General features: G+C 37.5%; 1 protein-coding gene across 4 annotated transcripts in view; it reads right to left on the reverse strand.

Moving 5' to 3' along the window:
* The window catches only part of LOC137237882 (cytotoxic granule associated RNA binding protein TIA1), a 648,328-nt gene that overhangs the window by 306,625 nt on the left and 328,192 nt on the right, over positions 1-13,511 (reverse strand). For all 4 annotated transcript variants that reach the window (XM_067762218.1, XM_067762219.1, XM_067762217.1 and 1 more), the window contains one exon: positions 231-318. In XM_067762218.1, the coding sequence (XP_067618319.1) occupies positions 231-318 (88 nt within the window). The remainder of the gene's footprint in view (positions 1-230; positions 319-13,511) is intronic.

Below are 13,511 nucleotides of genomic sequence, written 5' to 3' on the forward strand. Positions count from 1 at the left end.
GACTTCCATTCGGCTTTGGATCGACAGAGCATATCTCAGCCTTTGACAAATCCCACCTCAAAAATTTAATAAGTTGAATTGATATTCGCCTCACATTTTAGTCCTCAAATTAACTAAAATCCACTGTTGCATTTTAAGTATTTGGAAATAGTATTAAAATTCATGACGATTTTGAAATTTCAAAATATAAATTCTATGATAACAGTAACTTTGTGAAATTAATTACTTACGATATTTCTCCAAAAGGCGTGAAAGCATCTTTCAGTTGTTGTGTTTCAATTTCCGCACTTAAATCACCAACGAAAATATGAAATTGTTCTGTAAGAAAAATATAATTAAATTTGAATAAAAAGCGCTGAATACTTAAGATATTAATAGATAAGTATATTTGGAATACGACATAATAAGTAAATACAATAAAATTAGGTTAATTATATTCATTACTATTTTCTGCAAGATTTATTTCTTTTGTTGTTCAACTGACAAACAAAATCAGAAAATATCAAAGGCAATAACAATTCAAGTGCAATCGCTTTAAAGTGGCTAATGTGACATGTGAAACGTGTAATTTTGGTTGACATTATCAAAACATAGTTATTGGCAACGCCAAGTCGACAGAGTTGACGACAACGAGGCACTGCAAATTGTAATATGACCAGACAGGCAGATAGGATGCCACATACACATACACCTACACACAAGTAAAACGAGGGCACGAACAAAATATGATGGAACGACGCTGCTATATAAATATGCAGCTGTTGTTGTTCTTATGTATGTGTGCAGTGTACCAACAACTATGTGCTGAAGCTCTTCTAATAGTTGGTTACTACCTGCAGCAAGTACTAAAAGTTTTTTTTTTTTTGTTTCCTACAGTTATTGTGCACTTGTGTGTCAAATGAATGAAATTGCCAGTGTGGAGTTTCGGAGTTGCACAGCGTAAGTGCTTGGTTGGCGGTCGGGGAAGTTGCCGGTTAAGTGGCAAGTTATCAGATATGCTACTTTCCATTATGTAATTGCGGGTGGCGGCAGCAACACTTGGGCGCCAACAATACGACACATGACCATCAACTTAGTTACACGAAAGTACACATACACACAAATCACTGAATATACATACAATTTCAACCTTGAAGGTGACATTTTTTTAAACTAAGGCGCAACTAGTAATAATGAAGGACAAAAGTTACTAGTTCAGGAACTATGTATATCGCTATGAAGAATGCCTAGACGTAACTTAATACATGTAAAATATTTCTCGGGTGCACGCGGGTCTTTTGCCCACCCTCTTTCTTCTTGAATATTCACAGCGTTTGTAAAGCCTATCTTATATTATGGAATCTTTGTTTTGTGGACTGGCACCCAAAAGAGAAAAGAAAAAAACCCCGACGGCTGCACTGCAAGCTTTTATATACACTCCATCTCTAGACCTGGTGGCTAAGAACATAGCGCTAACAACTGCAACGAGACCTAGTGCTTCGGAGCGACTTAAGCGCAGATCATACGGCCATAGTACTAAAGCACTATTCGACGGCCAGGCGACTTAGTTACCTCCCTGCACTTCGATGGATCTCTTAGAGCCACAATAGAGGAAAAAGATTGGCGTTAAGGTGTTCAAATGACAGACGAGGCGATGTACATTTATAGCGATAATTCCACAGTAAAATAAGGATTAGGGTCGGCGGTAAATTGCGCAGATCCGTGAGTAAAAAAATCATTCAAGCTTCCATATCACTGTAGTAGTCTTCAGGCGGAAGTAGTAGCCGTGATTAAAGTAGTGGTAACACTGGAGGGGAATAGCTTAAGGTACAGCGGCGTTGATTTTTGACGTTACCGGCCAAGCGGGAATTAAGGCGCCTAGTATATCTATTGGCCAAACATATTAAGGTATGTTAGAGTTACGTAACGTAATACGTGGAAACAATCGAGACAGTAAAAAATATACATTTTTATTGGGTCTCTGGGCATATGGGAATAGATGGAATCAAAAAACGGAGGCGCTAGCTTAAGAGAGCTCACCCTTTAAACTTTCCTTGGTATTAAAATTTGATTTGGCATGATTTTCGATTTTGATATTGTCTAATTTTCCAATTCATCCGCCTTCTCATTACCATCTACGTCCACATGACTGGTGTCCTATAGCGATTTTAAGTAAGCAATGGCACAGTAGACCATTAAATGATTCCACCGCCTTATACGTGTATCATTTTTTCTGACAATTCCGCGACTTTGTCCTACCCTTCCACCTCTATTGGGGTTCTAGGATCTCCACCAAAGCACAGGCTTACATACTTTTAAGCAGTATAATAAACAAATCTGTCTTTACTATAGAAGTTTGTGAGTATTAAATCTATCAAATAATAAAAAAAAAATTAAATAGCTATTCACTGGCTTGAGCGGACACCTCCCTTGGGGAGACAAAAGTTGGCTGACGGTGAGTATCGCAAGTACCTTTCACTGCATTGGATTAGAGTTTAAAAAATGACAAAACTCGTTCCAGTACCCGAAGGCAAACTAAAGATACTTGTCTGCCAGTGATCGTAGGGGCACGGTGAAGATCTGTCCACCAGTGCACGTAGCCCTTTATATCGCCTTAGAGGTACAAAGATGAACTGTGGAAAAGTACCTGTAAAGGGCTACAAGAGAGTTAAAGTAGAATGTGTCTGAGAGTACGCGTTGAAGAGAATAATGAGAACCAGTCCGACTCTTCCCGCACATACAAAAACAAGTTCAATTGGTCTCTCCATAGGGCATACCTAAAACAAGGGATCACTCCGACCTATATAAGCAACTAACTAATGGCTCTAGTTGCATACTTTTTTCGACCTATTCCGGATGCGTTCTAAACCAGGCCAGTCACTTTCTTTTTTTGAACACCCATGTCTTAGACAAATCTCATTTTTTGCAGGGCTTGCATTCACTAGCTGACCTTTCTTACAACTTTTATTTATTCAGCAATGTGAGGTGCTGGAATACTCTCGATTAGCGCGAGTTTAAATGTTTATTGCATAGCGAACGCACAAAGAAACTGCGTTTTTTTTATTAAATGCTTGGTGGCTTGTTTTACGAACGCGAATGAGATTTATCCGCTAGAGGGCCAGGTGGACTTAAAAAAACTTAACGATGATTGTTTTCGGACTACCTTATTTTCAATTGGAAAATATTTTATATAATCATATATCTAATGAATCGATAACGCTTTATGCTCGTCGACAAAATGATGAGAGTGAACATAAAAATCACAGCATAGCCATTGAGAAAAATCAAACATTTGAGTGTACATGTGTGTATGTATGTACATATGTTTATTCGTGTGATGTTCAAGTCTCTTTTCAGTTGACCGTGAAGAACGACAAATGACAGCGTTTCGTATTACAAGAAAATTGTACTTGAATTTGAAAATCATGCACGCCGTCAAGCAATTCCTGCATGCAAACACACACATACTTATATATATACTTACATTCAACACAACTCTTCTATCGGAAAATATATAGACACTTGTCTACATTTTGATTTGGCTGATGAACAAACTATATAATACGAGTCAGTTGGTATGTGTGTATGTGCATATGTATTCATATATGCATTCTATATAAAGCGACAAGCATGGCATCCTTCTAAATGCGATAAGTGGCATGTGTCCTGTGACAAGTGAAGTAAAGAAGTATCCATGACAAAATTCTAGTTTGGACTTTTTGGTGCGGTCAGGTTTAGTGCAGTCATGGAAACAGGAATTTATAGTTAAGTAACATTTCCGTGGTTTTGATTGATTGCAATCGACATGAAAAATATTGTAGGTATGTTGAAAAGTGTGATTATATGCTTAATCCTAAATACATATTTTTACACACATACTTGCGTTTATTCCTGGTTAGTTTTAACTAGGGCATGACTTCAGAGCAAATGTTGTGGCTATTGATTTGTTGGCATATTTGCTCAAGGTATGTGGGAGGACAATAAAAAGTAAATTTTCTAATAGAAAAGCCCACTTTTTTACGCCCAGAGCCCAATACAAAATTTTTTTTCCCTCTATTCACAAACTGCGGTGTCGACTGAAATTTTTTCATGACCGGAACGTTTTCATCCATTCGCATAGTGTGATTTATTCGGCAGTTACACACGAACGTACGTACCAAAAACGAGTCAGCTGACACGACCTATATTATGAATGTGCAATGTAAATGAAAACTGACCGACGTGCAACGCCCGTACGTACGTAGCCCGGAACGTAGAAATCAAAACAATTTTGATTTTTTTCGTAAGAACGTGTCAGCTGATTGCTCTCTCACTAGACAGAGTTGCCTACTAAACTTTTGTGCGCTAATTTTTGACCGTTTGCAGTTTTATGCAAAAACACCTAATTAAAGTTTGAAAAATTGTGAAAATAATTCGAAATAATTATGTAAAAGTGCAGATTATAAATATGTAATCTATTTATATTTATTTAATATTAATTCCAGCCTTTTACAACATCAAAAATTAACTTGGAAAAAGTTGATCTTTCCATAAGCATGCATGCAAAATGGTCAACGGCAACAGTGCTTATCTGTAAACAATACACACGCAAATATGTTTTGTACATGTACACAGACGCACACATTGATTCCTACGGGCTTGAGGGTTCGGTCAAACGTGTTTCGTACGACAAACGTCCGTACGTACGGCACACGTCGGTGGGTAATTGCCGCTTTAGTCAATAAAGGCTTTAGGTTTTTATTTGCTTATGTATCTTCATATCTGCGTAAAGCTCTTACAGCTTATCATTATACTTCCTTCGATACTTGTCGCCCGCATCACGGAGGGATCATAATTCTTTCGGAGAATTTTTCTTTCGAACACTCCAATAGGCAGGACAACGTCCATGATTCCAAGCAATACATCAAGGCAAATATAAGAGCATTTTGTAGAGCGTGATTTATGTTCGTCGAGAAAGGACATTTCAGTTGCGTACTCAGTCTAAAGTAGCACTTGTTGGTAAGAGTTATTCTCCGCTTGATTTCTGATCTGACACAGTGAGATGCTGGTTCCCTAATAGATGAAATTCTTCGCAGTCTCGAATGTATATTCGTTAACAGTCACATGGCTGACAAGGCGCGAATGCGCCGATTCTTTCTTGGATGAAAGCACGTATATCTTCTTGTCCTCATTTACGGCAAGACTCACTCTTTTGACTCATACTAACGCTGCAGTTCATCTTAATCAACTTTTTGTCTATTAGACTTTAGTATCGCGAAACTGAAACTAGTTTGAATGTATTAAATGTCTGGCTATAACCGTATCCAGCTATAGATATTTAATATAAATCTATCTACTGCGGAAATCTCAAATCTCTCTCACGTAGCAGCGGCAATGCGCAAGGTACCGGTGTGAAAATTGGGCTCACATAGCCGGATATTCTGCAAGTAATGATGCAGTGCTGTAATCAAATGTGCATACAACTTTTTTTTTGTTTGTACATGCAAACATTAATACAAACCTATGCACCTTCATATTTACCTACATAGGTCGTAATTTATCTACAATTTCAGAGGAAACCAATAAAAAGTGGCAAGCAAATTACCACAGTGAAAGTGGTCAGGACATAAGCGCAATTTCATGTTATTGCATGCAAGCACAAATACTTAACTAAAAATGTGAATTTAGGTAGTGAGTGATTACATAAAATAAAACAAAAAAAAAGCTACGAACTAGCCAGTGAGGCCATAAATCTATTTGTTAGACAAAATGTGAATTTGTTAGCATAGCTAAGCAAGTACATCTATACATATCTCAGTGATGCACTCTTGAGCTTCGTAGAGCTTTGGAGAACTGTTTGTCGTTCACCTGCGTGAGCGTAGCGACAGAGATTCAGTAAAGCAAATAGTCAATCAGTTTTAGCTTGTACTTCAAGCAGAAAACATCGCAGGCATGAAATCTATGCTTAAACATCATCTAGCTGGATTTTCAGGACTTTCGAGCCTATAATGAGCGAGCACGTGCAGATGATTCTAGAAAGCCCAGGAGGTTTATCGAATTATCAATATCGATTTCGCAAATCAAGATCCACCGTAGATGCAATACAAACAGTCGTCAATCAGCTAGAGAAGCTATCTCTGCAGGCCGAAACAAAAGGAAATTCTGTGCACTGATTACGTTGAATATCAAGAATGCTTTCAACATTGCAAACTGGATGCAGATGATGGCAGCGCGAAGCTTTGGCACACCAGCTTACTTACGTAGAATCAAAGGTAGCTATTTTAAAGACAGATTACTTCTTTTTGACGTGGATCAAGGAGAAGAAGAGTACAACATCACTGGAGGCGTCCCACTGGAATTTATTCCCGGTCCAACGCTTTGGAATGTTATGTACGACGCGGTGCTAAAGATTGATCTACCAGAAAACACGCAAATTGTGGGATATGCTGATGATATTGCAGTGGTAGTAGTGGCCTACAAGCTGGACCTGCTTCAAGCATTATGTAATGACGCTGCAGAAGAATAAAGGAATAGCTGACCAATACTGGACTATTGTTGGCTAGCCAAAAGACACAAGCGGTATTAGTAAACTCCAAATCGGCGGCGAGCGATTTAGTCTTAATTGTTGTGGATAATAAAATCACTTAAAAGGTTTCTCTAAAATACTTAGGAGTGCACGTTGACTCTAAGTTAACTTTCGAAGAGCACTTCAGAGCGGTGGGAGAGAAAATTACCAAAGTTAATGGAGCACTTATACGAATACTGCCTAAAATTGGTGTTCCGAGCGAAGCTACCCGTCAGTTATTGTCCACAGTAACCAGCTCGATAAAAATAGCAAGTGCTTATCGGACGGTGTCCCACGATGCGATCCTACTTCTAACCAGGAAAATCCCAGTGGGCTTACTCGCAAGCTAAGTGACCGATCTGTATAACATTAATATCGAGCAACTATCTGAAGAAGCCAAGAAAAGAGCAAGAACACAAACAATGGCTAAGTGGCAAGAACGAGTAAAAGACGTTGGACCTTTACTTTAGTTTGAGACGTAGCGAACTGAACTGCCATCTCACGCTATCTGCGCGAGTGGAAATGGCGGTTTCAAAGAGTATTTATGAAAGCGTGGGATAGAGGAACCAGCATCAACACTAGCAACAACATCATCACTGAAATCCAGCGAAGAATCAATCTTGCCAATAAATGCTACTATGGACTAAGTAGGCAATTGAAAAGTAAAGTCCTCTCTCGGCGAACGAAAATCATGCTCTACAAGTCACTTATCGTAACCGTCCTGCTATATGGGCATTGACCATGACAACAGCAGATGAAGCGGCTTTGGAAGTGTTCGAGAGAAAAGTTCTTTGAAAGATTTATGGACCACTATGCGTTGGCGATGGCGAGTACCGAAGAAGTTTTAATGATGAGTTGTACGAGCTATACGCAGACATCAACTTATTCCAGCGAATTAAAACGCAGCGGCTGGCTAGGCTATGTTATGTGAATGAAAGATGATGCTCCGGCCAAGAAAGTGTTTCTATCGGAAGCCGCATATGGAAGCGGAGGTAGAGGGCGGCCCCCACTCCGTTGGAGGGACCAGGTGGAAAACGATTTAAAATATCTTGGTGTTGTAACGACAGCCTAAGAGCAACTCACCACCTCAACCATACATCAGCTGATGTATGTACTAGTTGCCCGAACACGCTCGTACGGGCGAATGCAACCCGTCGCGTGAGTGGCTCGGCCATTATAATTTAGCAGCTGAAAAAGTAAGAACAACTTACCTAATATATTTGTGAAACAATTTGATAATTAAGGTTATTGAGTAACCAAATAAAATCAATAAATTAAAAGAAAGCATAAATTTTTATAATTTATTAATTGTTGGATGCGCTTTATTGGAAGCCCTCTAAGATCCACATTACGCATTTCTATAAATCGTAAGTAGAGTTCAGTTCGCATTTAGATGGAAAATGCTTCCATTCGGTTTAAATGTAGCACCTAATGCATTCTCACGAATGATGACAATAGCTTTTTTCGGTATACCACCCAATGTCGCATTTCTGTACGTCGACGATATTATCGTCATAGGTTGTAGTGAAGCACACCACATTAAAAATCTTTCAAAAGTTTTCAATACTTTAAGGTCATTCAATCTCAAACCAAATGCAACTTTTTACGACCAGAATTTACATTTTTAGGTCACAAATGTTCAGCCAAAGGTTTGTTGCCAGACGACTCCAAAATAAACGCAATTAAAAAGTATACAAAACCAACTGATAAAGACGCGGTACGGCGATTCGTCACGTTTGCAAACTATAACAGACGACTTATAACTAATTTTGCGCTTCTGGCAGCGCCTCTAAATCGATTAAGCAGGAAAGAGTTGAATTTGTATGGGATGTAGAGTGCGAAAGAGCATTTTTATCTTTGAAAGCAGCATTACTTTCACCAAAATTACTTCAATATCCAGATTTTACGAAACAATTCATTATTACCGCTGATGCTTCGACAACTGGATGTGGCGCTATCTCGAGTCAAGCATTTAATAAAGCAAAGCGGAAAAAACCAATTATAGAGTTGGAGCTCCTAGCTATTTACTTTGCAATCAAGCAATTTCGACCATACATTTATGGCACCCATTTTATTGTAAAGTCAGATCATAGACCTCTAATATACTTATTCAATATGAAAGACCCATCTTCAAAACTTTCAAGAATAAGGCTGGAACTATCTGAAAATAACTTTACTATAGTTTATATAAAGGGTAAATCAAACACAATGGATGAGATTATAGAAGCTAACAAACAAATTTTGGCAGTACAGACAAGGGCAATGGCAAAACAGGCAAACGACAAAAATTTACATAGGAATATAGACAAAAACGACGAAAAACAACTTATTTTACATGTCTACGACAAATTTTTATTTAATATTTCGAAAAAAGTTCCACGAATAAGATCTGCAATTACGTACGATAAAAATAATAAAACAACAAGTTTAAGAATTTGTGCGCATATTAAACGTAAAAAACTCGAGTACTTAGTTTTGAGCTTGTTAACGAAATAATGACTTTACAGAAATTACTTTCGAAAGATTGTCTTTTAAACAAGGTTAAACCTAAAACAAAAAAAAACTTTGTTTAACACCAACTCCTTGTAAAGCATTTGATATACTAGTACATGGCATAACTAACGACATGGCTAAATACCTGGTAACAGTCGCTGTGCCAGACAAATCGGCAAAAACGGCTTCAGCAATTTTTGAAGGATTCATTTTAAAATACGGCACAATGAATGCCATAAAATCAGATTTAGGGACAGAATTAAAAAATGAATTATTCGAAGAATTAACTAAACTTCTAAATATTAAACATAATTTTTCAACTACATACGATCACGAAACTGTTGGCACGATTGAACGTAATCATAGAGTTTTTAATGAATAGTTACGTGCATATTTGAAAGACACTTTTTCTGATTGGGATGTTTATTTAAAATATTTTACTTTCCTACACAAATCTACGAGTAGCACAGTTTTCGACATTCAGTTTTCTCTTTTCGAGTTAGTCTTTGGGAAAAAGCCAACTTTGCCGAATGAATTGACAAAAGAAAAAATTTACCCAAACTATAATGTCGAAAACTATGCCAAAGAAGTTAAGTTTAGGATACAGAAAACGCACAAAATGTCACAAAATCTAATAAATAAAAATAAGTTACAAAGCAAAAATCTGTACGATAAAACGGCACGACCCTTAGTTGTCAAAATCGGAGATAAAGTACTTTTACAGAAAGAACCACATCATTAACACGAGAATATATATTAAGGTCCGTTCACTATATCTAAAATTAACGAACCTAATGTAACTATTTTTGATGAAGTTACAAGAAAAGGAAAGATTGTACACAAAAATAGAATTAATAAAGTAAATCAATAACTACTTGTTTATACTAAACTCGTGTATACAACAAAAAAATTTTCCTTTACAAACAGCCAAGAAGGCAGAACAAAAATCATACAAATCTAAATTTAAACACAAAAAAAAAAAACGAAATTTTTTATATATCACATATGCCAATTGGCATAGCAAAAACTCCCTAGTTTCAAAAACATAAGATAAAAATGTTAAACTATACATTTAAATGAAATTATAACAAAACGAAAAAAGACTATATTATAAGTTAATAATACTTTAAACGTTATAAACAAAAAAAATTTACTTTAATTAATACTTTAACTAGTAGTACCAAATAAATTAAAAAAACAAAAAAAAAAAAAGAACTGAATTCTTGAATAAAAATTTGTATATACATATATCATGCAACTACTATTTGCATATTGCAATGCAACAAATTTCAATAACATTGTACAAATAAATTAATATATCTTAAATTTAAACTATTTCGCATATCGAATAAGTCGATAAAACTATGTATTAATTGGAACATAGGCTGATGTATGTTTGAGTCCAATATACAACATATTTTAGATTAAATAATATCGGGCAAGAAGAAGCCAGCAGAATTGATCACTCTGCCGACTTCTTCTAGCGCAAATTAAGTAAGTAAGTAAGTAGGATAGAAGAAGATCCTCTTTGCCCAATGTGCAACACGTCATTTTCTACTGCCCCCGTTTTCACGAGGAAAGACTCACATTGCATAGAGTTTTTGGGGAGGAACTTACCACGAGAAATTTAGTATCACAAATGTGCAACAGGAAGGAATGCTGGATCGCAGTGAACAAAATGCATGTATAGTCATGACACGCCTAATGGATGGTGAAAGGGAGCACTGAGAAAAGCGAAGGCGAAGCAGTGGCAATTAAATCGACACTCAGAGCAAATAGCGGGAATCTGGATGCAGGTACGACAGTAGGTTCTTATAAAATAAGAAATATGGAACGCCACCCCGAAGTAACGCGAAAGTGGTTCGGGCTGGGCGACGGTTCCACGAGTGGGGCTGTTTTTTTTTTGTCCGCGGACACACGGTTGCTGCGATGGCAGCAATTATCGTGCATTAGGCATTTTTCAGCCTTCCCGCAACAAAAAAAAAAAAAAAACATCATCTATGCGAACACATACTACTAAAAAAATTCAAAGCCCTGCCGGCGTTGTGCACCACTGACATATGTATATATACCAACTCAAACACTTATGCATGTTAATTACTTATGAATATATGTTTACATATACACACATCTGCACATGTTAAGCCTAATAAATATGAACGTAAATTTGAAATTGTTGCTAAAATTAGTTACAAATGCTTTTGCCTGCTTTCCTGTAGCGGCATTCGTACAACACAACGGCATAATATGCCAGACGAATGATAAAATGATTTTGAATGAGCCTGTTGCATGCAACAACGGAAGTGGCATGGACATTTTAGTCTCGACGAAAAGTCGTATATATAATATATATATATACAGCTGAATGGCTTCTGAAAATATGCATGAATTATGTTGGGAATTTAGTGCAACCAATTTTTGTGATAATATAAAATTGAAATACAAAAAAAAAAAAACACAAATATAATATATGTATCTATAACATACGTATTGCTACTCTTGCCCATTTATTGTGTCTGTATGTTCTTACAGTCAGAGTACTCAGCCTCTATTCCTATATATTCCAACAAGCTGTGGCTGATTAAATTCGGACTATGTCCTGATCAAAGAAAACCAAAGAAACCGATCACAGCAGGCATATCGCCATTGTTGTGGACATAGCGCACGCTATGAGGACTACATATCGGATCTGACTACTACTTTTTGGCACGCAAGGCAACTGCTTTCTGAGAGAAATCTTCAATAACATGGTATAGCCGCTGCCAACAATATGAGTTTCGAGAAAGTCTAAAAAAAATTGTTAGGATGAAAAACAAAGCCTACGATATTAGATTCACAAAGACTCTGAAGAGAGATGGCTTAAGGCTCACGATGGGCATACTAAGTGGACACTGCTTTCTGGTGTCACATGCTTATAAGTTAGGCTTCGTCAGTAACAGGAAGTTTAGGAAGTGTGAGCTGCAGGAAGAAACGGTTGAGCACGTTCTGTGTTCATGTGCTGCGTTCGCCAGCTCAAGGCTCCAGCTATAAGGGGCGGCAGAGTTGGCAGATCTTGAGGCAGCAATTAAGCTGGGTCCTAGAAAACTGACAGTATTTGCCAAGAGGACGGAGTTATTCTAGAACATATGTTCTGGCACCTGACTGGAGTTCTTCCGTTTCGTTGTCAAACAAATTCTGGTAACACTCTGGACACGTTCAATCTGCTCAACCGAACCTAAAACAAAGCGCTTCCTCGAAAATAAGAAAGCAGGCGTGACTACGAGGATGTTGAAGTGGACAAACAGCCAAATAATGCTGTTAACCAAATAGATAAACCTCCAACGTAGTAACTTGGCGTCAAACGACCTCATTCCAATCATAAAAAAGGATTTCTTTTGACGTGACGCTGATTCAGCAGCCATGGCTTTCATCGGGAGAAAATTTTTTGAGCTCAACGCGCTCAGATTTGGCGATTACTACGCGCAATCGGTATGTAGGGTGCGAGTTGCAGGAAACAGCTGCATTTTTATATGCTCTTTTATTGCACTACTGAAAATCCTTGGTTCTCTGGGCTCAGCGCAAATCCAAACAGTTTTTATTTTACTTGTGGCGCGTATATGTTCAAAGAACTTCGTTTGAATCCATTAGACCTAGTGAAACGAGCTTATATGAACTTATTTGGTTCCCCATATGAAAATAACAACAAACCCTGGATTCCAAGCTTCGTATGTAAAAGTTGTGTTAAGTTTTACGCTTATGGGCAAATAAAAAATACCTCATTTTATGTACCAAATTCCTCTGATATGGCGTGAAGCGGCGGACCGTCACAGCGACTGTTATTTCTAATTGGTAAACAGGAATAATTGTTATTTAATAATGTGGGAAAGATTTAAACAACGTGACAACAGACCGGACAAAGTGACAGCTGTTTCGGTTATACCTTGTAAATCTCTTCAAAATATTTTCTCCCGGGAGTGGGATTCGAAGCCGCATTCCTACGATGGTTGAAGTGTTACAAGCGCATTCAGCCACGTCATGCCTTAGTTGTTGTAAACTTTATCCCAGTTGTCTAACAAAGGCAAAGGAACAAACCGCATTTATCCCAACCTACTGAGTGCTGTTCGACCAGTCCTCAGTGCTAGATATTCATCAGAACCTAAGCCCAGTGCATCTCGGCATCATTCAGGGGATTTCAAATACATTCCCAAATCATTTTCAAACCTGAATTTTGGTAAAGGGAAAGCGGGGATTTTCGATGGCCCATAGATTAGAAAGCTAAATCTAAACTAAAAATCTGCATGAGTCGAGTTCGTGTGGGTTGTAAAATACTTTTTAGGAAAGAGAAAGTTACCAAACCTTGTGAGCGTATAGAACAACTGATGCAACATTTTCAACATCTGGGTGCGCACTTTCCCAATCTCTCAGCAACTTGGACAGTCTTCGTAAAAATTTAGGCGATTTCAGTGAAGAAAAGCTCTTAAAGGAAAATTAAACTCCCTATAATTGATAATAATAA

Source organism: Eurosta solidaginis, chromosome 1, assembly GCF_040869045.1.
Source record: "Eurosta solidaginis isolate ZX-2024a chromosome 1, ASM4086904v1, whole genome shotgun sequence".
NCBI classification, from domain to species: Eukaryota; Metazoa; Arthropoda; class Insecta; order Diptera; family Tephritidae; genus Eurosta; species Eurosta solidaginis.